General features: G+C 44.2%; 1 protein-coding gene across 1 annotated transcript in view; it reads right to left on the minus strand.

The window, feature by feature from the left end:
- PFKFB4 (6-phosphofructo-2-kinase/fructose-2,6-biphosphatase 4) overlaps nucleotides 1-25,633 on the minus strand; it is a 132,980-nt gene extending 107,347 nt beyond the window's left edge. Inside the window, exon 1 of the mRNA XM_040359460.1 lies at nucleotides 25,461-25,633. Within this exon, the coding sequence (XP_040215394.1) occupies nucleotides 25,461-25,539 (79 nt within the window). The 5' untranslated portion in view covers nucleotides 25,540-25,633. The remainder of the gene's footprint in view (nucleotides 1-25,460) is intronic.
- Nucleotides 25,634-26,103: the final 470 nt, after the last annotated feature.

The raw sequence follows: 26,103 nt of genomic DNA on the forward strand, positions 1-26,103 counted from the left end.
GCATTACACCCAATTTCCCAAACACACTTTATCTGATCTCGTTGAGATCATGTGTGTTTCAAAAATTAATTTGCTGTATATGGATTGTGTCCTAGTATAATGGTTTTAGGTGTTTTTATTTGTGGACTAACTTTACTATCGTGTGTATCTAAATAAATGTTGTACTTGTAATACTTTTTAAATATCTGGTCCATTTCCTATGCCCGTACAATCCCTGGGGCATCTCTCTATGTAATTTCTCTAATTGGGATGTGGCATAGGTCTCCAGTTTTGATACTCATTCGTGGTTTCTCCTAAAAAAAAAAAAAAAATATTCAAAAAAGGACACAGAGCAGCAGTGGCCATATGCTGGTGTCAGTCAAACTCCTGTGAGGAAGGAGCATGGGCGCGGTTTGTTGGTGCATCACGTGTGCCCCCTTAGCAACCAACTTGCTAAAGGAGGCACCCGAGGCTGGCAGGGGACTGCCAAAAAAAGGAAGGGACCCCTCTGTGTGGGTTTTGGTAGATCATAAGCTCAATAATGCCATGCAATGCCGAGCTGTGGTTTCCAAAGTGAGCAAAGTCATTTCTTGTAAAGAGAGAGAAGAGAATTTTGCCCCTCTTCAAATCATTAGTAAGACCTCATCTGGAATATGCAGTTCAGTTTTGGGCACCAGTTCTCAAAAAGGATATCGGGGAACTGGAGAAAGTGCAGAGAAGGGCAACCAAACTGATAAGAGGCATGGAGGAGCTCAGAGATGAGGAAATATTAGAGGAACTGAATTTATTCTCTCTTGAGAAGAGGAGATTAAGGGGGGGGGGTATGATCAACATGTACAAATATATAAGGGGGTCCATATAGTGAACTTGGTGTTGAGTTATTCACTTTATGGTCAAGGGGGCACTCTTTACGTCTAGAGGAAAAGAGATGTCATCTCCAAATACGGAAAGGTTTCTTCACAGTAAGAGCTGTGAAAATGTGAAATAGACTCCCTCCAGAGGTGGTTTTGGCCAGCTCAGTAGATTTCTTTAGGAAAGACCTGGATACTTTTCTAAATGTACAGAATATAACGGGGTACTAACATTTATAGGTAAAGTTGATCTGGGAAAAATCCGATTGCCTCTCGGGGGATCAGGAAGGAATTTTTTCCCCCTGCTGTAGCAAATTGAATTATGCTCTGCCGTTTTATTTTTTTTGCCTTCCTCTGGCCAACTGTGGGTATAGAATTGGGTATATGGGATTTTATGATATATATATAAAATATATTTTAGGGTTGAACTGGATGGACTTGTGTCTTTTTTCAACCTGATTAACTATGTAATACCATGACATCGTCAATGGCGAAATGCGTAGGGGGGAGTTACTGAGCGTCTTTGCGTCACTTCTGGTCAGGCCCGTGTATAGTCCCGGCTGCTTTGCATTTTAAACTTGCTTGTCATTTTCAGAGTAAATGTGAATATATCTCCACTGTTTTTGCACATGAATGTTTTTTAAAGCGTATAATGCTATGGGCACTTTCTTCTTCCATATATGAGAGACGCAGGAGGATCAGATTGGAAATGAACACACCGAGGATCCATAGAGTGCTGCACAGTGGCATATACTGTGTGTGAACGCACAATAACCCTGTGTGGGGTGAGGAAATGCGGTGAGTGCATTTCCAATAGGGGCAATATAAAAGAGCACCAGTTACTTTATTTTTTGGAACATACACACACTAAAATATATATATATATATATATATATATATATATATATATATATATATATATTCATGATGTCGATTGCAAGCATCTGTCACTTTAGATCACTCTAATCTTCATAAAGCATCCCAGTTTACCATTTTTCAGTCACACCGCCACTTTTAGACCTTGTATGAACAGCGCCACACCTACAACTCTCCTAATTAATTCTTGTACGCGACCAAGGTGGATGTATCTGTAGGGGCAGCAGTTTTCTCAAATCCATTGCGTGGAACCACTTATAATCATTTCAAATGAACTCCTTACCATATATCAGGGGTCTTTAAACTTTCTAATCAACTGGCTGCTTTACTGTCCTTCAGACTTTAGGAGAGCCAGAGTGTGGCCATTGGCAGTAAAAAATATCTTTGGATCAGTGGGAGTAAACAATGCCCCATATTTGGCATTAGAGGGAGAAATAGCGCTCCCATCAATGGTGCTAGTTGGGAGAATAAGGCTCGATTGCTTTTTTTTGTGCCTCTGCGTTTTTGGAAAGGGTCGGGGATAGGGTTGAGCGAACCCGAACTGTAAAGTTCGGGTTCGGTACGGACTTTGGGTTTTTCCCGAACCCGGACCCGAATAATTGAAAAAAGTTCGGGTCCGGGATCGGAGTTCGGGGAAAAAAAAATGTGCGGAGGTCCCCGCAAATTCAATAACCAGACCCTTTAGGTCTGGTATGGATATTAAGGGGAACCCCGCCGTCAATTAAAAAAAAAAATGACGTGCGGTTCCCGGTAAATATCCATAACCAGACCCTTCAGGTCTGGTATGGATATTCAGGGGAACCCCGCCGTCAATTTAAAACAAAAATGACGTGCGGTTCCCCCTAAATATCCATAACCAGACCCATTATCCGAGCACGTTGACCTGGCCGGCCGCAGAAAAGAGGGGGGGACAGAGTGCGGCCCCCCCCCCTCTCCTGAACCGCACCAGGCCACATGCCCTCAACATGGGGAGGATGTCCCCATGTTGATGGGGACAAGGGTCTCATCCCCACAACCCTTGCCCGGTGGTTGTGGGGGTCTGCGGGCGGGAGGTTTATCAGAATCTGGAAGACCCCTTTAACAAAGGGGACCCCCAGATCCTGACCCCCCCCCTGTGTGAAATGGTAGAGGTACAGTGTACCCCATTACCATTTCATGAAGGAAGTGAAAAGTATTGTAAAAAAAAACACACTGACACCGTAGAATAAAGTCCTTTATTATAGAAAAAAAAAAAAAAAACTCCAGCGCTGAAAAATCCACTCGTTCCCGGCTTCCAGCGTTGTCCTCATCCTGCGACGGTGATCTCCCGCGATGAGAAGATCCTGCGGCGTCCATGTCATCTTCGGTCCATCGCTCAGAAGATCCATCCGGAGCGCAGCATCCCCGACCTCCTCATCGCTGGACACAGCCCAGCGGAATGACGCACTGGGGCTGTGTGACATTACTTATATAGAGGAGGCAGGGGCACCCGTCACGTGACCCCGCCCCCTCTGACGTACCCTCTGCTACGTCACTGGGGAAGCCCGGCTTCCCTCTTTTTGGGCTTCCCTCTTTTTGGGCTTAAAAATGATATATATATATATATATATATATATATATAATTTTTAATGAATTATTATTTTTATATACAAAAAAAATATTATTATTATTATTATTATTATTTTTGCTTATTGACCAAGGGCGTAACTTTTTTTTTAACGTCCGGTAAACAATGTGCAAAGACCCCACTGCAGGTTTTTTTATGTCATAGCAGGGCTTGAAATATTGTGTGAAAAAAATAAGGCCTTCATTAAATTTTCTCTGACCTACTGGTGGTTTATTTATGTACACACACACACACACACACCAGAAGTTACCCAAACCAGTTTTTTGAAGTAATGGATGGAAGAATGTAATCCATCTGCCTCCACCCTCCTTCGATTTCCCTTGAATAAGTAGAATACCAAAAAAAACAAAAAAAAACAAGTAAGAACATCTGCTTTTGTGGCCAACTGCCCATCTGAATCCCAAACGTATGCTGCTCTCTGACCTGTAACCTTATGGGTCAGGAATGTTTAGCTGTTTTTGTTATATGCTACCATCACAATTTTTTTAGCCCAGTCAGAAGGTAATATATAAGGATTAAGTAATGACATGATAAACGGTGCAGAAAAGGAACATTTTCTATGACAACTTGGCTCATAAATGTGTACGAAGGTATGGAAACAAGAGGAGGCATGGCATGTTTCTTCAGTTTTAAGGTCTTAAAGTAATGTTAGGTTCTTAATTAGTTGTCATAGAGACTGCACGTAGGTCAACCAAAACTCTGCTGAATATGACTCATCCCTAAATCTGCAGGCTTCATCCTCTCACCAGCGCATATTTATCTCCTTCTCCGCCTTTCTGCTTGTGTCATATGTTAACTCTGTACAGCTATGACAAATGTCACTTGGAATTTAACACTACTCCTTCCATAGGACTGAAGATGTACTGAGAGCAATGTCAATAAATAGGGCACAGGTGGGTCATTTAAAAAAAAAAACACACCAACTGCAACCTATATACCAGGTTCCATATATTTACAAATTGCTGCAAGCCAAAAAAAAAAAAGTTGCCTTTCTTACTCGGTTACATTTAATTTTTCTCAACTTCATTTGGGCCAATAAAAAATAGCCATTGTCATAAGTGCTATCCTCAGACCCCCAACAACCGCCCCAGATGCTGCCTGTTACTATGAAGTGACTCAGCAAGAATATTTTTTGAAATAGTGCTCCTCATATAAACATAAGCAATGGATCCAATTAGAACAGGACTTTACACCTCTTCCATGGTGCAGACTGACTTGGCTATATGCCTCAATTCCTCCTGCCCTTAGACCCCTTTCAAAGAAAACAAAAAACTGCGCTACAACACAAATACCCTAAGACAGCAGCTAGCGTGCGATATACACAACAAAACATAAAAACAAAAAAGCCGCGCCAAAATTATAACACTTTAAAACAACCGGCTCTGAGAGAAGAGTAGGTTGACAGGAAGTCCGAAAAAGTCCATGTAATTAGTAAATTTAGCAGAGGCTGGAATGTGCAATTCCTATACACCAAACACTTGCTCTGTAGGACTTGATAACACTGAAAATGACAGATCTGATCCTCCAATCACCCGGTGACAAGTATACATTCAGTGAAATCCCTCCACCGTAAGTGTGAGCAGCTTACCAGATGGCAAGTAACATAAGCAGTTGGCTATAACCCAGCCACGGCCTTTGGCTCCCCAGGGATCTCAGATAGAGCAGACAGCGTCCTGATTATCCTGATAAGGCCACTCCAATGCATATGTATGTACAATAAAAAAGAAGACGCATATAGCGTAATTCCGCGGGGTAACACAATTTAATTAAAAGTAGTGTACTTACAAACATTGAAATGAATGAGTGATAGCGCTAATATTAACTAGTGCTGAGTGAATACAGTGTGAATATTGATAATATTAATCATACACAGTGAATGTAAAAAACAGCAACACTTATGAAAAATACTATATCCAATGAGATGATGAAATAAGTTCCTTATGGGTTAAAACCCATATGCAGCCCTATGGTAATCAGCTGGCGTTTCCTCCTCAATGCTTCTCATTAGACAGACAACGACCTTTCCCAAAAAGGATCCAAGCAGAAATGCTCCAATATAAAAGGAAGAAAAGAAAAAGAAAGAGGACAAGCCTCATAGTACAATACTGTATAACAAAGGACAATGGACAAGAGACTACACCGACGGTGTATGAACTCACAAAACCGCCAATTGACACAGGCTCTGAGTTAGATTGCCGCTCAGTGTGATGGTCTCCTCACTAGGATCGTAGTCCCGTCACATAGGCTCCTCCCCCACGCGTTCCGTCACTAGGCACGTGACTTAGTCATGGGTCTCTCAGTCATGGGTCTCTTAGTCAGAGACCCATGACTAAGTCACGTGCCTAGTGACGGAACGCGTGGGGGAGGAGCCTATGTGACGGGACTACGATCCTAGTGAGGAGACCATCACACTGAGCAGCAATCTAACTCAGAGCCTGTGTCAATTGGCGGTTTTGTGAGTTCATACACCGTCGGTGTGTATGATTAATATTATCAATATTCACACTGTATTCACTCAGCACTAGTTAATATTAGCGCTATCACTCATTCATTTCATATTAATTTGGTTTTGTTCACCTATTAGATACGCAGCTCTTATTATTTGATATTTTTTGCTGTTTTTTTCCACTTTTTGTTTTATATATGGTAGCGCAGTAGTACCACTCTTCTTTACTTACAAACATTGATGTTAAAACAGCGTGTGTGATAAAATGAAAATGCCGGCCGGCATACAGGAGCCCTCCTCCCGAGCGTGGTGACGTAACTGACGTAGCCTCCCAGTGGTGTTACCCCACGGAATTACGTTATTTGCGTCTTCTTTTTATTGTACTTAGACCCCTTTCACACCGAGGGCGTATTGCAGGTGCTATAGCGTTAAAAATAGTTCCTGCAATCCACCCCTAAAAAGATGCCTCGTTGTCTCCAGTGTGAAAGCACACACTGGCGCATTGCGCCAACAGGAATGTAAAAAAGTCCTGCTAGTCACATCTTTGGAGCTATGAAGAAGCAGGGTGTATACCGCTGCTGCCCATTGAAATCAATAGGACAGCGTGGCTATACCGCCCACAATGCAGGCAGTTTTAACCCTTTCTCGGCCGCTAAATGCTCCGCAAATCCGCCCATAGCGGTAAAAATAGCAGCGTTTTACCGCTGACACTATGGGAGGCTCAGTGTGAAAGGGGTCTTAAAGCCTGCTATAGATGGCGCGATTTTCTTTCCTTTAACCACAGGGTGCTGCGTGCTCGGATAAGGGTCTGGTATGGATTTTGGGGGGGACCCCCCCCCCCACATAATTTTTTTTTCAGCGTAGGGGGTTCCCCTTTAAATCCATACCAGACCCAAGGGCCTGGTATGCTCTTGGAGGGGGAACCCATGGCAGTTTTTATTTTAACCACTTCCATACAGGGCACCTACGCACCTTCCTGCCCAAGCCAATTTTCAGCTTTCAGCACTGTCGCACTTTGAATGGCAATTGCGCGGTCGTGCTACACTGTACCCAATCAAAATTGGCGTCCTTTTTTTCCCACAAATAGAGCTTTCTTTTGGCGGTATTTGATCACCTCTGCGATTTTTTTTTTTGCGCAACAACTAAAAAAAGACTGAAAATTTTGAAAAAAAATTAAATTTTAATTTTTTTCTGTTAATTTTTTTGTAAATAAGTAAGATTTCTCTTTCAATTACGGGCACTGATACGGCGGCACTGATGGGCACCGATGAGGTAGTACTGACGGGCACAGATGAGGTGGCACTGATTGGCGGCGCTGGTATGCGGCACTGATGGGCACACATAGGCTGCACTGATGGGCACACATAGGCGGCACTGATGGGCACACATAGGCGGCACTGATGGGCACACATAGGCGGCACTGATGGGCACACATGGGCGGCACTGATGGGCACACATGGGCGGCACTGATGGGCACTCATGGGCGGCACTGGGCACTCGTAGGTGGCACAGATGGGCACTCATGGGCGGCACTGATGGATAATTATGGGTGGCACAGATGGGCACTGATAGGTGGGCACTGGGCATGGATGGGCACTGTGGGGTGGCACTGATGGACACTGTGGGGTGGCACTGATGGACACTGTGGTGTGGCACTGATGGACACTGTGGGGCGGCACTGATTTACACATGTTGCCAATCAGTGCCCATTTGTGGGCACTGATTGGCATCTTTTTTTATTGCTTTTTTTTCAGACTTTTTTTTTTTTTTTTCCCAAGACTTTTTTTTTTTTTTTTTTTTTAAGACTTTTTTTTTTTTGCCCGCTTCCCTGGTGGTCCAGGGTGGGCTTCCCTGGTGGTCCATGTGGCGATCCGAGGGGGGGCTGCGCTGATAAACAATCAGCGCGAACCTCTTCCTGTTTACATCGTGATCAGCCGTGGTTGGACACGGCTGATCACGTGGTAAAGAGTCTCCGTGAGAGACTCTTTACCGAGATCGGTGTTGCGGGGTGTCAGACTGACACCCCGCAACAACGATCGCCGCGATGCGCGCCCCCGGGGGCGCGCAGCGGCTGAGAATCCTGAGGACGTCATATGACGTCCGGTCAGGATTCTACAACCACTTTGCCGACGTCAATTTGTCATTGGCGGGCGGCAAGTGGTTAAATTTGGCGTGGAGTTCCCCCTCAAGATACATATCAAACATTATGCAGCTGTACCCTCTGACACTAACACGGTGTTTGAGACGCTATGTTCAACCTCCCCTAGACAGAAAGGTCTTATCTCGGTACTGTACCGCTCTATGGGGGGTGGGGATGGCGATTTGGTTTTGAAGCACATGGCCCAGTGGGATCAGGAGTTGGGCCTCGAATATGATTACAAGGACTGGGAGACTTGCTGGCAGAACATGAGGAAATGTTCGGTCTCTCTTTCAGTTAGGGAGACAGCAGTGAAATTGTTCACACGATGGTTCCTCACCCCTCTCCGTTTGAGTAAAATTTTTCCTCAGAGTTCCCCCTTATGCTTTCGCGGATGTCCCCATCAGGGTTCTTTCTTGCATTTGTTTTGGGAATGTGAAAAGTTGCGCCCAACTTGGGGGGAGGTCTTGGTCTTGATGGATAAGTTGGCTGGGGGTGGCATGGCTCTGACACACACTCACTGTTTGCTGTTCGAGAGTGTCCCTGATACTCCTAAACCCCTGATGCGTCTGCTACACACCATCTGTGTGGCAGTTCAGTGGACAATTGCGCTCCACTGGAAGTCCAGTGTGGTTCCTCTGGCACAGATAGTAGCTAGGGTGGATCAGATTATGCTCACCAGAGAAGATTCATCACACTCTTAGAGACACTATGCATCTTCATGATGCTAAATGGAGCCCTTGGTTCTTACATCGTATAATGGAACAGTCATAGACTAATTTGAGTACATGGTTTATTAGAGAAGAACTATTTCGATCTCGTTCAGATGATAAGATTTCATGTGATTCTTTATGATTTTTGTGTCTTTTATTTTTGTCATCTTTTTTGTTTTGTTTTTCCTTTTCTTTCGCTTTTCCCCGTTTACTTGGTTGATCCTTTGCTAAAGGCTTTCCTTATGTTACTGATGACAGATGATGGTTACGAGTTTAAATAAGCTGTCTTCGTAGATATGATGTCTCTGTTCTAATTTATGATCACAGAGGTCCTTTCCGCTGACTGTTTTATGATGGGATATGCCTTATCTGACTGTTCATGCTTATAACCAACCTTGTTGGATGTATTTTGTATTTTGTCTTCTTCAAAATAAAGATCTTTTCAGTAAAAAAAAAAGATACATATCAAACAGTGCCTGATATTGGCGGGGATTCAAGTCGGATACCCGTTCATTGAAAGTCGGACGTATGTCGGCTTCAAGTCGCAGGGAAAAGTCAGATCCAAAGTAGGACCAGTGTCGTGTTGCACTAGTGTGAACCCAGCTTTAGTCTCGTTTTAATCATCTCAATTGTTTTAGTTGTATTTTAGTTGACAAAAATAGAATAAAGTTAGTCGACTAAAATGTTTTAGTCTACTAAATTAACACTGACTGCGCCGCCGCACAATGCATTTAAAGCCCCAATTGGCTGAAGTAATTAAAGCTTCGCCCAATCAAGGCACAGAGCACCATCAGAGCCATGATTGGACAAAGTCATGATGACTCTATCCAATCATGGCTCATTGCCGTTAGTCCCGCCCCACACTATAAAAGTATTATTTAAATAGCGGCCATTTTCAGTGTATAATAAAATATATACAAAACAGTGAGGGGTGTACTCACTTTTGTGAGATACTGTATGTATACTACAGTGTGGAATTTCCAATCACAAACACGTTTATTTACAACATAATGAATTTTTTTGAGTCCAGGCTGAGATTGCCACGCCATTCATTGCAGTCGGACATCATAGATCTGCCACTTCTAGGGGTCACCCTCCATTTATTTTACAGCACAACAATAATCATTTCATAAAAGCAGAACTAAAAAAAATAAAATAAAAAAAATAAAACACGTACACACAAAATTTAGGATGGGGTGAGGGAGGGTTGTTGTTTTGTGTCAGGTCACCCGTGGCCAGGTGACAAGTGCACCCCGTAGGGGTCAGGGATGCACCACAGGGAAGTGAACCCTATAGCCGACTACTGCTAGCAGGGAGGAAGCGTAACCCAAGATCACCCAGGGCGCGGAGTCTAAGACCCAGTTTTGTATTCACCAGAGCCTTTGATGGTAAGGATGGTCTTGGCCGCAACTGGGTCCAGGTCGCGTTCCCGAGATTCCTTAAGTCACACTCTGCAGGGAGAAAGGGGAAGCAGCCAGCAGGACAAACAGCGGTGATGGGCAGGCTGAGGTCAGGGCAACAGGCAGACAAGGATAACCGTGGGACATGCAAATAGTCAGGGGCACAGGCAGACAAGGAAGTCGGGAACAAGCCAAAACGGTACACGGAAAGATGATCGTAGCACTCTGCAAACAGGAACTAGCAAACTACACTGCAGACAGGAACTGAGCATAGGAACACTGTTGAACAGCACTGCAGACCTGTAGAGCAACGGTTAATATAGGCTTCCTGGGATGGACTAGGGTGGAGCCATACAGGAAGAGGAAGTGATACAAAGGGGAACCAGAACAGGGTCAGCCTCTAATGAACACATGGAGATCAGGTAAGCAGACAGACTTGTTGCATATTCATGACATTTTGTGTGTGTGGGAACATATTTGGGGTCCATTGGCATTCTTTTTAGGGAAATTCAATAATAAAATATCAACCAGTCAGAATTCACATTCCACTTTTCCAAAGTCAGAAAAAAAGAAATCTGACTGGTTCATTATATTTTGCATTCAATTCAATTTATGGGCTCAATATTCTCAAACATCTTTACTTTCATTAACCCCTTCCCGACCGCCGCATGTACATATACGTCGGCAAAATGGCACGTACAGGCACATTGGCGTACCTGTACGTCCCTGCCTAGACGTGGGTCGGGGGTCCGATCGGGACCCCCCCGCGCGACTTGCGGCGGTCGGGTCCCCTCGGGGAGCGATCCAGGACGACGGCGCGGCTATTTGTTTATAGCCGCTCCGTCGCGATCGCTCCCCGGAGCTGAAGAACGGGGAGAGCCGTGTGTAAACACGGCTTCCCCGTGCTTCACTATGGCGCTGCATCGATCGAGTGATGTCATTCCTACAGCCACACCCCCCTACAGTTGTAAACACACACACAGTGTACACCAAATCCTACAGCGCCACCTGTAGTTAACTCCCAAACTGCAACTGTCATTTTCACAATAAAGAATGCAATTTAAATGCATTTTTTGCTGTGAAAATGACAATGGTCCCAAAAATGTGTCAACATTGTCCGAAGTGTCCGCCATAATGTCGCAGTCACGAAAAAAATCGCTGATCGCCGCCATTAGTAGTAAAAAAAAAAAAAATAATAAAAATGCAATAAAACTATCCCCTATTTTGTAAACGCTATAAATTTTGCGCAAACCAATTGATAAACGCTTATTGCGATTTTTTTTTACCAAAAATAGGTACAATAATATGTATCGCCCTAAACTGAGGAAAAAAAATGTTATATATGTTTTTGGGGGATATTTATTATAGCAAAAAGTAAAAAATATTGCATTTTTTTCAAAATTGTCGCTCTATTTTTGTTTATAGCGCAAAAAATAAAAACCGCAGAGGTGATCAAATACCACCAAAAGAAAGCTCTATTTGTGGGGAAAAAAGGACGCCAATTTTGTTTGGGAGCCACGTCGCACGACCGTGCAATTGTCTGTTAAAGCGACGCAGTCCCGAACTGTAAAAACACCTTGGGTCTTTAGGCAGCAATATGGTCCGGGGCTTAAGTGGTTAATACATCTGTAGTAGTGGGCTGGAATAATAAAGTTTTGTAATCATTAATACACCTTTTTAAATGCATTTTTTTTTTTTTAGCAGTGTAATTACCCGAATTTGACTTGGCATCAGCCTCTTGCGCTCTGCTCTACAGTCTACAGTCTATACAGAAAGGGGAAGTGAGAAGCAGCACAATAAACCAGTTAGGTCTGCTGAAGTGCAAGGAAGATGTTGATAAGAGGGGAGAGCAGAGTGAAAGACAGAAAAGGTAATCAGTGTGCTGCTTCTCCTATCCCTGTCTAGTCACTGGGTGGGAATGGTGAGGTTACCTGTGGGGTAAACTTAGGCTGAGCACACGGATCGAAATTCAGTGGGTTCAACAGCTGTGTGTAGCTTCCACTGTTGGACAGAAGCTGATCATTAGATTGGCTTCTGTTGAATAGGACTGCTTGAAAAACTTGTTTGATCAGTGGCTTACAGCCAATGGGAGATTCTCTGATGTCAGCATACAATGTGGATATAGAAAACTTTTTTTTCATTCAAGCTGCTGGGTGAATGAAGAAAAACTGTATATGTGTACAAAGATCTAGTCCCCTCCCTCACAGATCAGAAAGTTTTATTGTTTCTAAGAGGTTTGGATTTCACACCTTTTAATTTTTCGCATTTATAGTCATTGCCAACATACCATTTTCATTATAGGAGCATTCATGACACATTCAGGATTTGCTATGCACTGGGTATCCTTCACTGTATTTTGTCCAGGACAGGCCACTCTATTTATAGGCATCCCACATGATTACTCAGGAGGGGGTGAAATTAGCCTGATAAACAAAAGGGGAGAAGGGAGTTCTTCATCTAAAACACAGAGGCTGTACATAGAGGTAAGGCAGTGCTCACTAGAATTAAAAATAATCAATCATATGAAAAATCTTTTCATCAACAGTAAAGACTTTCGGCTTTACTGAAACAGTACCAACATGGCCCCAAGATTGCAGATATATTTAAATCACCCAGTGCAAGAGAAATACCAGTATCCACCCTATTCTACCATATAAGGAAATAGAAGCATTGCATAAATTAGTGTTTTCCCAAAATAATTAAAATCTAGTAAAAAAAAAAAAAGAGAAGATAGAATTATGCAAAGGGTACGCTGCTACAGAATCTGCAGCCTTTTTTGGGCAGGTTCTGGAGTACTTTCCACCACATGCAAGAAAGAAAAAAAAGCAACAAAACAAACAAAAACACACACACAGTTTAGGCATAGCACACCATGGGAAAAAAAAAATATAGTAATAAAGGCAGTAAGTATTACATTCGCATTCCAATAAATTGATACGGCATATCAATATATAATCTGTCTAGCATGAGCAGGTGGCAGCTAATTTAAGGTCTTCAATATGCATGAAAAAAATAAAAAATCAAATAAAAGGGGGAGAGGGTGCACCACTCAGTGTAGTATTAATGCAAAATTGATGAAAACAATGTGTAACACAGACAGCTCAAAGCTCCAGCAGATGGTGAATGAAAATAGGGCTTCTACTTGTGAATAGCCTAAAAAAAACAGGAACAGTGCAGGATGACCAGAGTAAGATGCAAAACAGGGAGTGAGCATGCCACTCAGTGTAGTATTTAGTAAAAAACAATACTTAAGAAATTAACACTAAATGCACTTACATGTAATAGGTAAAAGGCAAAAGGCATTACCCAGAATCCTGTTGAATGCTCCCACAGAAAGCATTTTGCTATGGGGCACCCGAGCCGAGTTACAGCTCCCTGTTTTAATTCAGACACGGAGCCCCAACCTGTACCCACTCTCCCGATTGGCTAACTGACTTTGATTGACAGCCAATGGCACCACTGTGTCTCAGGAGGAGCCAATCAGGAGGAGAGTCAGACGACTAAGACATTTGTGAACATCGCTGGAGAGAGAGAGATGGGGCTCATGTAAGTAATTAGGGGGTGCTGGAGAGGCTGCTACACACAGATTTGTTTTATTTTATTTTTTTATCTAAATGCATTAGGATATAAAACATATAGGGCTAGATTCATATAGCCCGCCGTAAGTTTGTGCAGGCGTAGCGTATCTCAGATACGCTACGCCGCCGTAAATTAGTGAGGCTGGGGCTGGATTCACAAAGAACCTGTGCCCTATGTTACGGCGGCGTAGCGTAGATCTGCCGGCGTAAGCGCGCCAAATTCAAATTCTGAAGAGGTGGGCGTGTTTTATGTAAATAAAACATGACCCCACGTAAATGACGTCTCTAACGAATGGCGCATGCGCCGTCCGTGAACGTATCCCAGTACGCATGCTCCTAATCACGTCGCAAACAGTCAATGCTTTTAACGTTAACGTAATTTACGCAAAGCCCTATTCGCGAACGACTTACGCAAACGACGCAAAATTCGACGCTGTCCCGACGTTGGTTACTCCTCATATAGCAGGAGTAACCTTACGCCGGAAAAAGCCTTAAGTAAACTAAGTAAAAAAATCCACTGGGCGCACGTACGTTTCTGAATCTGCATATCTAGCTCATTTGCATATTCTACGCCGAAATCAACGGAAGCGCCACCTAGCGGCCAGCGTAAATATGCACCCTAAGATACGACGGCGTAGGAGACTTACGCCGCTCGTATCTTAGCCTAATTTAAGCGTATCTGGTTTTCAGAATACGACGGCGTAGATTCAGAGTTACGACGGCGTATCTACTGATACGCCGGCGTAACTCTCTGTGAATCTAGCCCATAGCCTTTACAACTCCTCTAATGCATGCTCTGCATTAAGCCCTTTAGTCGGGCCACTAAACAGAACTAAACATTCTGCACTTCACAGTAAAATGAAAATATCTTGAGAGATTTGAGCTTTTTGCATCCAGAGAAATGAACTGATCTGCTTTGAAACATTTTTTACTGCGGAAAGTTGGTAACGTCACTTCCTGTGATCTAAGAAGTGCTTAAAGTGGAATAATAGGAAAATATAAGAAAACACTGTCTCCACCCTCCTCCTACATATTGTTTGTAAAATATCTCTCTTTTAATCCTCTTCAGTATGGTCATGAGATCCAAATGCTGCAGGTCCCTTGCCAGGGAGAGCTGTGACATCACCGGTTTCCACTACAAATCCCAGTCCAAGACTGTAGGCATAGAACAGGTATCCGCTGTGATCTGTTTTTTTTTTTTTTTTAGCTCAGTGGTAGACATGTTCCAATGAGTACACACCAGTCCAAACTGTAGTTGAACTTTTATTGAACAAAATGAAAGTAAAAACCAACAATAGATGCCCTTGCATGGGGCGTTCACTAACAAAACGGATAACAAAAATGCCAAACTACCTGGCTCTTTTCAGCAGCTCCACTGCTCTTGTTAGGATCCTTCAGACACAGCTCTTCCAACTCTCATGGCTCATTCAGTCTTTAGTCACAGCATCTAGCTACAATGGCCCACTCCGTGGCCTCGCAATAGGGATCTCCTGGTGCCCCCGAGACCTCCAAATTTCCTCAGTGCCCTGGACTTGCCTATTCACCTCAGCTCCCCCAGTCCTTCAGACTCACTCAGCTGTCCCTGTCTCCCGAGTAGAGCACGCCTTTCTCTTGGCTGGAGCGCACATCTCTCTCCCGAAGAGCACACCAAGCTTTAACCAGGCTTGCTTATAATGAGTGCATACTGACCCAGCCAACATGTCTCCAGTAAGACCTGGACACAGGATTGGAAAGTTCTTCCCACACATCTCTTTGAAGTCTCCAAATTTCCCTAGGTCCTAGTACTGCTCCCCCCCCATTAGTGGGCCAGATCCACGAAGCAGTTACGCTGGCGTATCTATTGATACGCCGCATAACTTCTAGGTTGCTCCAGCATATCTTTGTTTTGTATCCACAAAACAAGATACGCCTGAAGCTGGGCTAGATCCGACTGGCGTACGTCTTAGTACGCTGTTGGATCTAAGGTGCATATTTACGCTGGCCGCTAGGTGGCGCTTCCGTCGATTTCCGCGTCGAGTATGCAAATTAGCTAGATACACCAATCCACAAACGTACGTCCGGCCGGCGCATTTTTTTTTTACGTCGTTTCCGTAAGTCTTTTTTCGGCGTAACATTACCCCTGCTATATGAGGCGTAGCCAATGTTAAGTATGGACGTCGGGCCAGCGTCAAATTTTCCGTCGTGTACGTCGTTTGCGTAAAACATTTGCGAATAGGGCTTTGCGTAGAATGACGTTCACGGCAAAAGCATTGGCTTGTTGCGGGTTAATTTGGAGCATGCGCACTGGGATACCCCCACGGACGGCGCATGTGTCGTACAGAAAAAACGTCATTTACGTCGGGTCAAGACGTATTAACATAAAACACGCCCACAACTTAGCCATTTGAATTGCGCGCCCTTACGCCGACACATTTACACTACGCTGCCATAACTTGCGGCGCAAATTCTTTGTGGATACGGGAAATACGATGTAAGTTACGGGGGCGTAGTGTATCTGAGATACGCTACGCCGGACGTAAAAAAGCACCGTGGTACGTTGATCTGGCCCAAAATGTTTTACACACTTGAGCATATATCCATTCAGTTTTTGAGAATTCTCCTCGTACTAGGAAGAGCTAACCCTTTAGACAGATGATCTGGCCACAACAGGAGAACCAATGGAGAAGAAATTGACACAAGGATTGGCAACCAGCTCCTTCTGGGCCACCACAGTGCCAATACAATTATCTTCGCCTTGCCCTAAAGATCACTAAAAGGCAGCAGTGAAAAAAAAAGGGTGAAATGCATCCCAACTGAAAGTTCTATCTGCATATTTTCTCAGGATTATTGTCTAGAGATGAATTAATCCTGTACTGTGCTCAAATAGTCTACCATGACACTCAGAGTCCCTTTGATATGTGCAGCTAATAAGGATGTTATAAATTGTTCTTTCCATGTGAGAATCTCCTGGGCTAGAGAAAGAAGGGTGCTTAACCTGGTTGTCCCAGTGTTCAGATTTACACTACTGTTGTGGAATTGTCTGAGAATTAGGACGTCCCTTCCCAATACTCTTTCCTTAAAAGCAACAAAGGCTTTTCCTACAGAAAGAATTTCTCTGTAATTGGATTGAAAATAAATCTGTTCCTAAAATGCTTCTTACTGTATATTATTGACCTACAAAAATGCGGTTTCAGATTTAATCCCATTGCTTGGGAAAGCGATATTCTTCCTCCTACCCCTTGGCCTTGCGTCACTTGTTCTCTTTGGGGGTTCACTAGAAGCAAACAAGACACTACGTTTTGCCCAATTTCTTCCCCTTTTCCAAAGAACATGTCAACACAGTCTCAGAACCTGAACCAAAAAGAAAGTTTCCCTTGAAGGGGATTCCACAGAGTCTGGTCCTTGAGGTCAGCTCCTTCCTAGATTTTGACCCATATCATCCCTCTGGTAGAATTGATCAGGGCTCCTGCCCTTGCTGTGGCTTTAATCCATTCTACTGCAACATCAGCTATGAAAGCTGCCTCCTGCCTGAAGGCAAGGGTTCCTGTACCTGATCACAATAGAGACGTTTGTCTCCACCCATACGTCCAGGATTCCTACCACACAAGATTGCATTTAGATTTAAAGCAGGACCTAGAGAAAAAAGCAGAAGCACTCCAAGCTCTTATAAACAAAGATTTCGTTTTTCTGTCCATCTGATCCCAACGAGACTAGAATCCTCAAATGATAGATCTGTAGATCTTCAAATACCTGAGAAAGTGAAGTCCAATTTAAAAAAATAAAATAAAAATGTAATAGATTTGTACCATATGGGCACAAACCACTTCCTTTCTGGTTCTTCCGCTCTTTAAATTATTCTTTGGGAGATTGGTGGAAAAACCTCACACTCTTGTTGTACATCCCTATACATCTTGTCCTGAGAATACAGGCTGGACATCTTCAATGTGTATATGACTTTCAAGAGAATCTCATCTACTGGAAACGGGTACCTACTTGCGCTAATTCCACCCAGATCTTCCACATCCTCCCCTGAGTCAACCCACCCCAATGGGGAAGCCACATCATCTTCTTCCTCTAAATTGGAGAACTGAGAACAGTTTCAGGGTAATCTGTAGGAAAAAGTAAAGGTTTAGACTTGGCATCTTTAGGTTAAGGAATTAATTTCGATGGTGAGGGCCCTAGGTGAGGGCGCTAATAGTTGGATGTTTTTTCACTTTAATGCATCAAATTAATTAAGGTGAAAAAAACTTGTACCTTAACAGCCCCTTTAAGCTGGTCATATACTGATATATTTGTGCTCTTCTCTGTTTAGCCTGAAGGGGAAAATAAATAAATAATTAAAAAAAACAAAAATTCTATATCATTTTCATTCCATCAAACAGGTAAATGAATCTCCTGCTGAGGGCATTTTATTTTGACAGACATGATCACTGGCTTTCAAAATACCTTTACAGAGGGAGCATCCAATTAGATGCAGCCACTGTTTGGCAAATCATTTTCCAGCACGTTCCATCAACAGATGTCGATCAGTCAGCTTTTGTTGAAAGGAGTTAGACCGCCAACATTTCGAACTCAGGCTTCTTAGAAACCAAATCAATATTCGTAGTGTCTGGCAAGTTTGGCTTAGCAGATTTATGTGCAGGGGTAAAAGGAAGGAGGGATATGCATATCTGAACTGACAATAGGCAAACCATCCTCAAATAACATGCCTATCATTTGCATATTGATTTTATCTCAGATAGTAAAGATCTTGTAGATGAGGAAGAGCTAGATCTTGCTAGTAAAAGCAGTCCCCTTTGACTGTACAATCTCCCCTTCTTCATTTATGGTGGGATCTAGGGAGACCACTGCTGCTGTGTAGTGCGACCAAGCACAGAATAGAAGGGAGGCTCGAGGTCAAATGGCAGCAGCTAGTCCCATTCCTCCCTCCAAGGACTCTTGCTTTAGACTGTTGAGGAAGAGCGGTGCTGCCTCACCGTTTACATTGTCGGTCGGAATGCGGTCATGTTCTGCCACCAGAAGTTTCCAGATGCCATATTGCCCACACTATCAACCACTTTAGGACCCCTGCCATGGGGGGGGGGGGGGACCAAGAACTGCACAGATGGGCCATATTGTTCCCTACCAACCACCCACAAGCCAGAGGGAGCATGCAGGGAATGGCTAGCAAGTCACTCCCAACCCTGTACAGTGGAGAAAGATAAACTTCAGGTAGGAAGGGCAAAAAAAAAACACCCCAACAACACACAATTATCAAGGGACCGAGACCTGACCACATTGAGGAGGGTCAAACACCAGACCAAAAAATAAAAAAATTACAATGCGGGTTGGAAGCATAGTGGAACTGGGGTTGAGGAGATTAGAGGGGCTTTTAAAACGCTTTTTGCGTAGTTTCCTGTTATAGGCACAGCCAATCATTACTCAGATAGCTGTCCTATGGAAGAGGATTATGGGAAAGTACGTATTAACACTTTGGATGTTTTGTTTTTAGTAGGTTGTATCTTTACTTTTCGCAGGGCTACTGAGTTTGTCAGAATATAAATACATCTGTAGGCACTACAAAAACCATGGTAGAAATCCATGTGTAAGTTTTTTCAGTAGAGGAATGTCCCCTTCCCTTTTCCACAGGCACACAACATGTTTGCCCAATGCAAAATTTAATGTCTATAGCAGAATGTATTCATTAAAAAGACCATTCAATAGTCCGATCTTTCATGAGCTGCTTATCAAATTATATATTTTTTTCAGGATGACATAATTGGATATCTAAAGCAAACACCGACTACTGTGAAAGTTACTTCTTGAGAGTAAACCAGTGTTGCCAACCTACCAGATTGAAATTTACTGGCACGACACCCGAAATTTACTGGCGGACGGTTGCCAACACTAGAGCAAACCTGTCAGATTATAAAAAATCCAAGCCTGCCCTTGGTACCCTCTGGTGCCTACACTTACCTTTACCACCACATGACTCTTCCTACTTAGACAGAGCTTGGGCATGGCAATTGGCAGTTCTGGGTCCAAAAGCTGCATTGTGGGGAGGCATGTGATGTACCCCTCTCAAATTTCTGGCAGAAAAAAGCAAAGTGGTGGTAACAGGTAGATATTGGCACAGGGGCAATCAAAAGTAAACAAGAGTTTCTATGGCAATCTGTCAACAACACTTTGAGGTTATTCATATAAGAATCAACTATGCTGAATGTCTCATGTATAAAACATTTATACAATACAACCTTCAGTTTGATTGTAGAATGCAACATCTTATGTACACACAAAGCACTACCCTGTCACTTTTATGTGAACAGATTTACAAACAATAACATGAACCGTATTTTATGTAAACAATTAATGTGGCATAATTCCCAGAGTTCTAATGTACTGACTAAGGCTTGCTTTCTTCTAATGATCACTGTGCAATTAATGATCAACATGGGAGTGGCTGAAAAGGATATCTGAAAATATTGAACTAATTTTTTTAAAATATTTATATCTTTTATTTTATATAAAGAAAAAGGAGAAATTATTCCGAAAACACAACAGGATGAGAAAAAATAAATAAGGGGAAGATACATAGTCATATTCACATTTCCTCCAACTACAAATAAATACACATACATCTATCATCCCCAATTCTGAATATCCAGAAATGTACCCAATATTCTATCCTGTTTCACAGTATATATTTACCCTTATTTCTCTTTCTACTCCTGTGTGTGTGTGTGTGTGTGTGTGTGTGTGTGTGTGTGTGTGTGTATATATATATATATATATATATATATATATATATGCAGTACAGTGTATTCTGATAGCACAGAATTCATCCCGCTGTCAGAATACAGTACAGTAGCTCAGCAGCAGGATTCCCCCTTCCACATTCATAGGTAGATTCAGTAAGAGTTAGGCCGGCTTATCAGTAGATAAGCCGACCTAACTCAGAATCTATGCCGACTTATGTTTAAGCGTATGCTCAAACAGAGATACACTTAAACATATCTAAGATAGGACGGCGCAAGCCGTCTTATCTTAGGTTGCAATTTTTCGGATGGCCGCTAGGTGGCGCTTCCATTGCGGTAGGCGTAGAATATGTAAATGAGGAGATACGCCGATTCACGAACGTACGCCCGGCCGCCGCAGTAGATTTACGCCGTTTCCGTAAGGCATAATCAGGCCTAAAGTTATTCCATCTATTTGGTGGAATAGCAATGTTAAAGTATGGCCGCCGTTCCTGCCGCGAGATTCGAAATTTTTACGTTGTTTGCGTAAGTCGTCCGCGAATAGCGATTTACGTAGTTTACGTCCACGTCAAAATCAATAGGCCCGTACGGCGTACTTAGCCGCAATGCACACTGGGAAATGTAGGCGCCCGGCGCATGCGCAGTAAAAAAAAAAAACGTCAAAAACTTGACGGGTGAGCAAAAAAACCAAAAATATTATTATTATAACTACTGTATGGGCTGTCTAAAGAGGAAGTAAACTTCCACATTAAAGTTTTACCTATAGGCAAGCCTATAATAAGGCTTACCTATAGGTAGTATAAATATCTCCTAAACGTGCACCGTTTAAAAGATATTTACTGAACATGCAGCCAGTGAAACCACTGGCACATGCGCTCTAAAGGAATAGCTGCCCGTGCTGTTTCTTCAGAGCCCTGTGCTGTGACCGGCGGCTCCCACGTGCATGCGCAGGAGTGACGTCATTGCAGCTCCGGCCAGTCACAGAGCCGGAGTTTGCGAACCTGGAAGGAAGACCGGGTGAAGGTGGATGCCGTCTCCAGCGATGATATTGTTTCACTGGAAGGCTTTGTTTTGGAGGTAAGTTTCACATAATGTGCTAGTAGGCGATGCAAACTAGCACATTATGCCTTTGCCTTGCAGGTAAGGAAAAAAAAGTGCAGTGGTTTACAACCGCTTCAAAGAGCAAGTAAACCCTGATGTGTTTTACTTCCGCTTTTCCTCCCTGCAAAGTAAAAGCATAATGGGCTAGTTATGCATCGCATACTAGCCCATTATGTTGCACTTACCTGCGAAGGAAGCTAGTGATGTCACCGATGTCCTCACTGTGTGGAAGCATCCATCTTCACCCCTCTCCCTTCCTGGGGGGGCGGACTGTGGCTCTAACTGGCCTGAGTCGCATGAGCCAACGGCCACGGCACGAGCCATATAGAATGGCCTTTCGTGCCCTGCCATTTCTTTAGTGCACATGCGCCAATGACATCAGCACAAACGTATATGGCAATATCTCCTAAACCGTATCGTCCTCACCCCCCCCCCCCCCCCCCGCTGGGTCCCTTGCTCGGCGCTCACTGATACTCCTCAAGCATCACCGCCGCTGATCTGCTAGGTCCCTGGCTTGGCACTCACTGATGCTCCTCAAGCATCACCTCTGCTGTCCCGCTGGGTCCCTGGCTTGGCAATTGCTCAAGTTTTCTCACTTCTTCACCATCCCCGGCTGGTGAGAAGACTGCTATAGTTTTGACTCCAGCTTACTCACAGTGGTCTCTGGTAACAAGATGGATGGTCCGTTAGTGGCGACAGCTTCCCCTCTACCTCCGACCACAACTGCTTCCCCATCCTTGATGTGTGGAAGCCTCCATCTTCACCCCCTCTTCCTTCCAGGGCCGTGTACTCTGACTGTCCGGAGTCACGCACGGGAGCCGACGGTCACGGCATAGGCCATATAGAAACGGCATGATCACACCCACTCTTTAGTGTACATGCGCCAATGACATTGGCGCAAGCATATATGGTAAATACCTCCTAAACCGTATTTCCAGTACCTGCAGGCAAGCCTTAAAGTGGAGGTTCACCCAAAAAATGTATTTTTAACATTAGATTGAGGCTATTTAAGGGGAGCAGAAACGGGGTTTTTTTTTTAAATCAATACCGTACTTACCGTTTTAGAGATAGATGTTCTCCCGCCGCTTCCTGGTATGGGCTGCGGGACTGGGCGTTCCAATTTTATTGACAGCCTTCCGACCGTCGCATACAGCGCGTCACGAGTTTCCGAAAGTAGCCGAACGTCGGTGCGCAGGCGCCGTATAGAGCCGCACCGACGTTTGGCTTCTTTCGGCAACTGGTGACGCACTGTATGCGACCGTCGGAAGGCTGTCAATCAAATAGGAACGCCCAGTCCCGAAGATCATACCCGGAAGCGGCGGGAGAACATCTATTTCGAAAACGGTAAGTACGGTATTGATTTAAAAAAAAAACCCGTTTCTGCTCCCCTTAAATAGCCTCAATCTAATGTTAAAAAAAAAAATTTGGGTGAACTCCCGCTTTAATTTAGGCTTACCTGCAGGTAAAAGTGGTTGAACAGGGTTTACAACCACTTTAAAGGGAAGTTCCAGCCTTTTTAGGTTTATTAAAAGTCAGCAGCTACATTTACCTGTCCCACGGTCCAGCAATGCGGCCACCTGGAGCGTCGCTCCTCCCCCCCCTCTCCGCTGGCGTCTCCATTCACTCTGTGGGCACCCAGCCATGACATCTTTCGGCTTCACGGCCAGGCACTCACTGCACATGCGCGAGTGTCGCTGCGCTCCCTGAGTGGACAGGCAATCTCCTGGGACCTGTCACATGTCCCAGAAGATCACCTAGAGGGAGGGGCCGCCTACGGCGAGAGGAGAAGTCGCCAAGGTGGTCCCTGGGTGGAAGGAGGAAGTGGGACAGGAAGTCCCACTCCTACCGAAGCCTCCACTCCCCCCCCCCCAAAAAATGGCATGTAAGGGGGCGAGGAGTGATTAAAGCGGAAGTTCCACTTTTGGGCGGAACTCCGCTTTAAAGCTGGCTGTAGATGGATTGAGATTTGGTTGGTTCAGCAGGGACCAGACAACATTTCAAATCATCTGTGGCCATTCCTAATCAAGAGGTTTCAACCTAGTAATAGACTCGAAAAGGGATCACCGCTCCAGGTGGGTCACTATGTAGAGATGGACTGACTCAGGATACTGTGGGTGCTGGCAATGCACTGACCATGCATAAGATACGAAGAAAGAGTATTGATAGCCGCACTCCAATGACCAAATGAGCCATGATGAACCACTTACCCCCCGGACCATATTGCTGCCCAAAGACCAGAGTACTTTTTGCGATTCGGGACTGCGTCGCTTTAACAGACAATTGCGCGGTCGTGCGACGTGGCTCCCAAACAAAATTGGCGTCCTTTTTTTCCCACAAATAGAGCTTTCTTTTGGTGGTATTTGATCACCTCTGCGGTTTTTAGTTTTTGCGCTATAAACAAAAATAGAGCGACAATTTTGAAAAAAATGAATATTTTTTACATTTTGCTATAATAAATATCCCCCAAAAATATATAAAAAAACTTTTTTTTTCCTCAGTTTAGGCCGATACGTTTTCTTCTACATATTTTTCGTAAAAAAAAAAAATCGCAATAAGCGTTTATTGATTGGTTTGCGCAAAAGTTATAGCGTTTACAAAATAGGGGGTATTTTTATGTCATTTTTATTATTATTTTTTACTAGTAATGGCGGCGATCAGCGATTTTTTTTTTCGGTACTGCAACATTATGGCGGACACTTCGGACACTTTTGACACATTTTTGGGACCATTGGCATTTTTATAGCGATCAGTGCTATAAAAATGCATTGGATTACTATAAAAATGCCACTGGCAGTGAAGGGGTTAACACTAGGGGGCGGGGAAGGGGTTAAGTATGCCTGGGTGTGTTCTTACTGTGGGGGGGGGGGTGGCCTCACTAGGGGAAACACTGATCCTCTGTTCATACATTGTATGAACCGAAGATCAGCATTTCCCCTGCTGACAGGACCGGGAGCTGTGTGGCTGGGAGAGAGGACGTCATACTACGTGCTCTCGCCCAGCCGAGCCAACTTGTCGACGTATAACGGCGGTGGCCGGTCGGCAAGTGGTTAAGCACTAGCTCAGTGCGAAACGCGTCGGCTATCTACCTGTTCCTTTGTTGCACCTGTGAAGTGATGTACTTGCTGTGCTTTTTTGAATAAAAGACAACCGTTTGGTCATTGGAGTGCGGCTATCCAACCTCTTTTTTCGTATCTTATGCTAGTAATAGACTTCAATGGGACTGTTGAAAATGTGTGTTCGGGCAGCGCATGCAGCACTGATTTGTGTATTCTGACAGCAGAGTGAATCCCTTCAATCACCTGAAATAAGTGGATAGGGATTTTGTTTTTGATAAGCCTGTCGGTTGATGGAAAAAAATGATCCATCTATGGCCGGCTTTACCCGTTTGATCTATGCCCCCTAAACTACTGGCATCTAACTGCCATCATAGACAGAAGATCGACAAAAAGCGACAGTCTGGCCGATCATCATCACAAGTCTGGGTGATCTTGCACATGTATTGTTCCACTGTACGTGTATTTTGTGCATTGTGCAATGGTTTACATAACAATGATATACCAAGAAGTCATTTGAAGGCTGATGAAGAATACAGAATAAATGAAATCGGCATGGAATTAATTATCGATCACCTAAACTAAAAGTCTGAGGAGCGCGGTTTTCATCATTGGCAGGGTTGGCGGCTCCTCCTGGGAATTGGCATGCACCATGTTGGTGATGTACCTGCCCTATGGAAGTAAACACAAGCAGAGGGAAGGGCTGGGCTCCTTGTGTTTATATACAGGGAGCCCTCCGTGTGCTCTGCACTGTACACCAATAGGAATGAGGAGAGGGATGGAGCAGGGTCACCACACAGTCCCCCCACTGTCCCCCCACAGTCCCCCCACTATGCCAGCTTACATGACACAAGGAAAGTCCCCACACACTAGAAGAAGAAGCCTGAGAAGTCTCCCTCCCTCAGAACACTCACGTGTGTTTACATGCTCAGCAGCACGTACACATGCCCGTACAATGCCTCCATTTACCACAGACGGGTGAGCCCCTTCCATAGGCTTCGCCTTACCTCTCGCCCCCCGGCACTGGCTGCTACCCCTCATGGTCCCGGTAATGTGAGCTCCGCTCCGTCCAGTGTCAGCAGGCATAGATATGGCAGGCTGGCACCAGCTGCATGCTGCTGTTCTCAGGACAGCCGAGCCCCCGTGTGTGTATATGAGTGCCCGGGCACCCGAGGAATGTAGAGCTGTAGGCCCGCCCAGGGGCGGAGAAGAGCGGGGAGGGGGAGGAGTCTCCAGAGATGAGGGCACACCCTCTGTTTACACACACTGGAGGCTCGCCTGTCACCCTGCTTAACCCTTCCGGTGCCGCCGTCACACCCACTCACATTTAAAGGAGTAATAACCAAAACATGTTTATATATTGCAGCTTACCAATCAGTAGATGTGGATTTTCTTTTTATACTCCCCCCCCCTGTCTTCTCTTCACCTTGGTGATCTGATCAGGAACACACCTTATTTGGTCAAATTTTGTCAAACATCTCCACCATGAGTGGGGTTTATCCAAATCAGGACAATTTTAGAAAAGTACGGTCCATGTATTGAAAATAAGACTTCTTAACCACTTCAATACAGGGCATTTTCACCCCCTTCCTTCCCAGACCAATTTTTAGTTTTCAGTGCTGTCGCACTTTGAATGACAATTGCGCAGTC

This window comes from Rana temporaria, chromosome 7 (genome assembly GCF_905171775.1).
Source record: "Rana temporaria chromosome 7, aRanTem1.1, whole genome shotgun sequence".
NCBI classification, from domain to species: domain Eukaryota; kingdom Metazoa; phylum Chordata; class Amphibia; order Anura; family Ranidae; genus Rana; species Rana temporaria.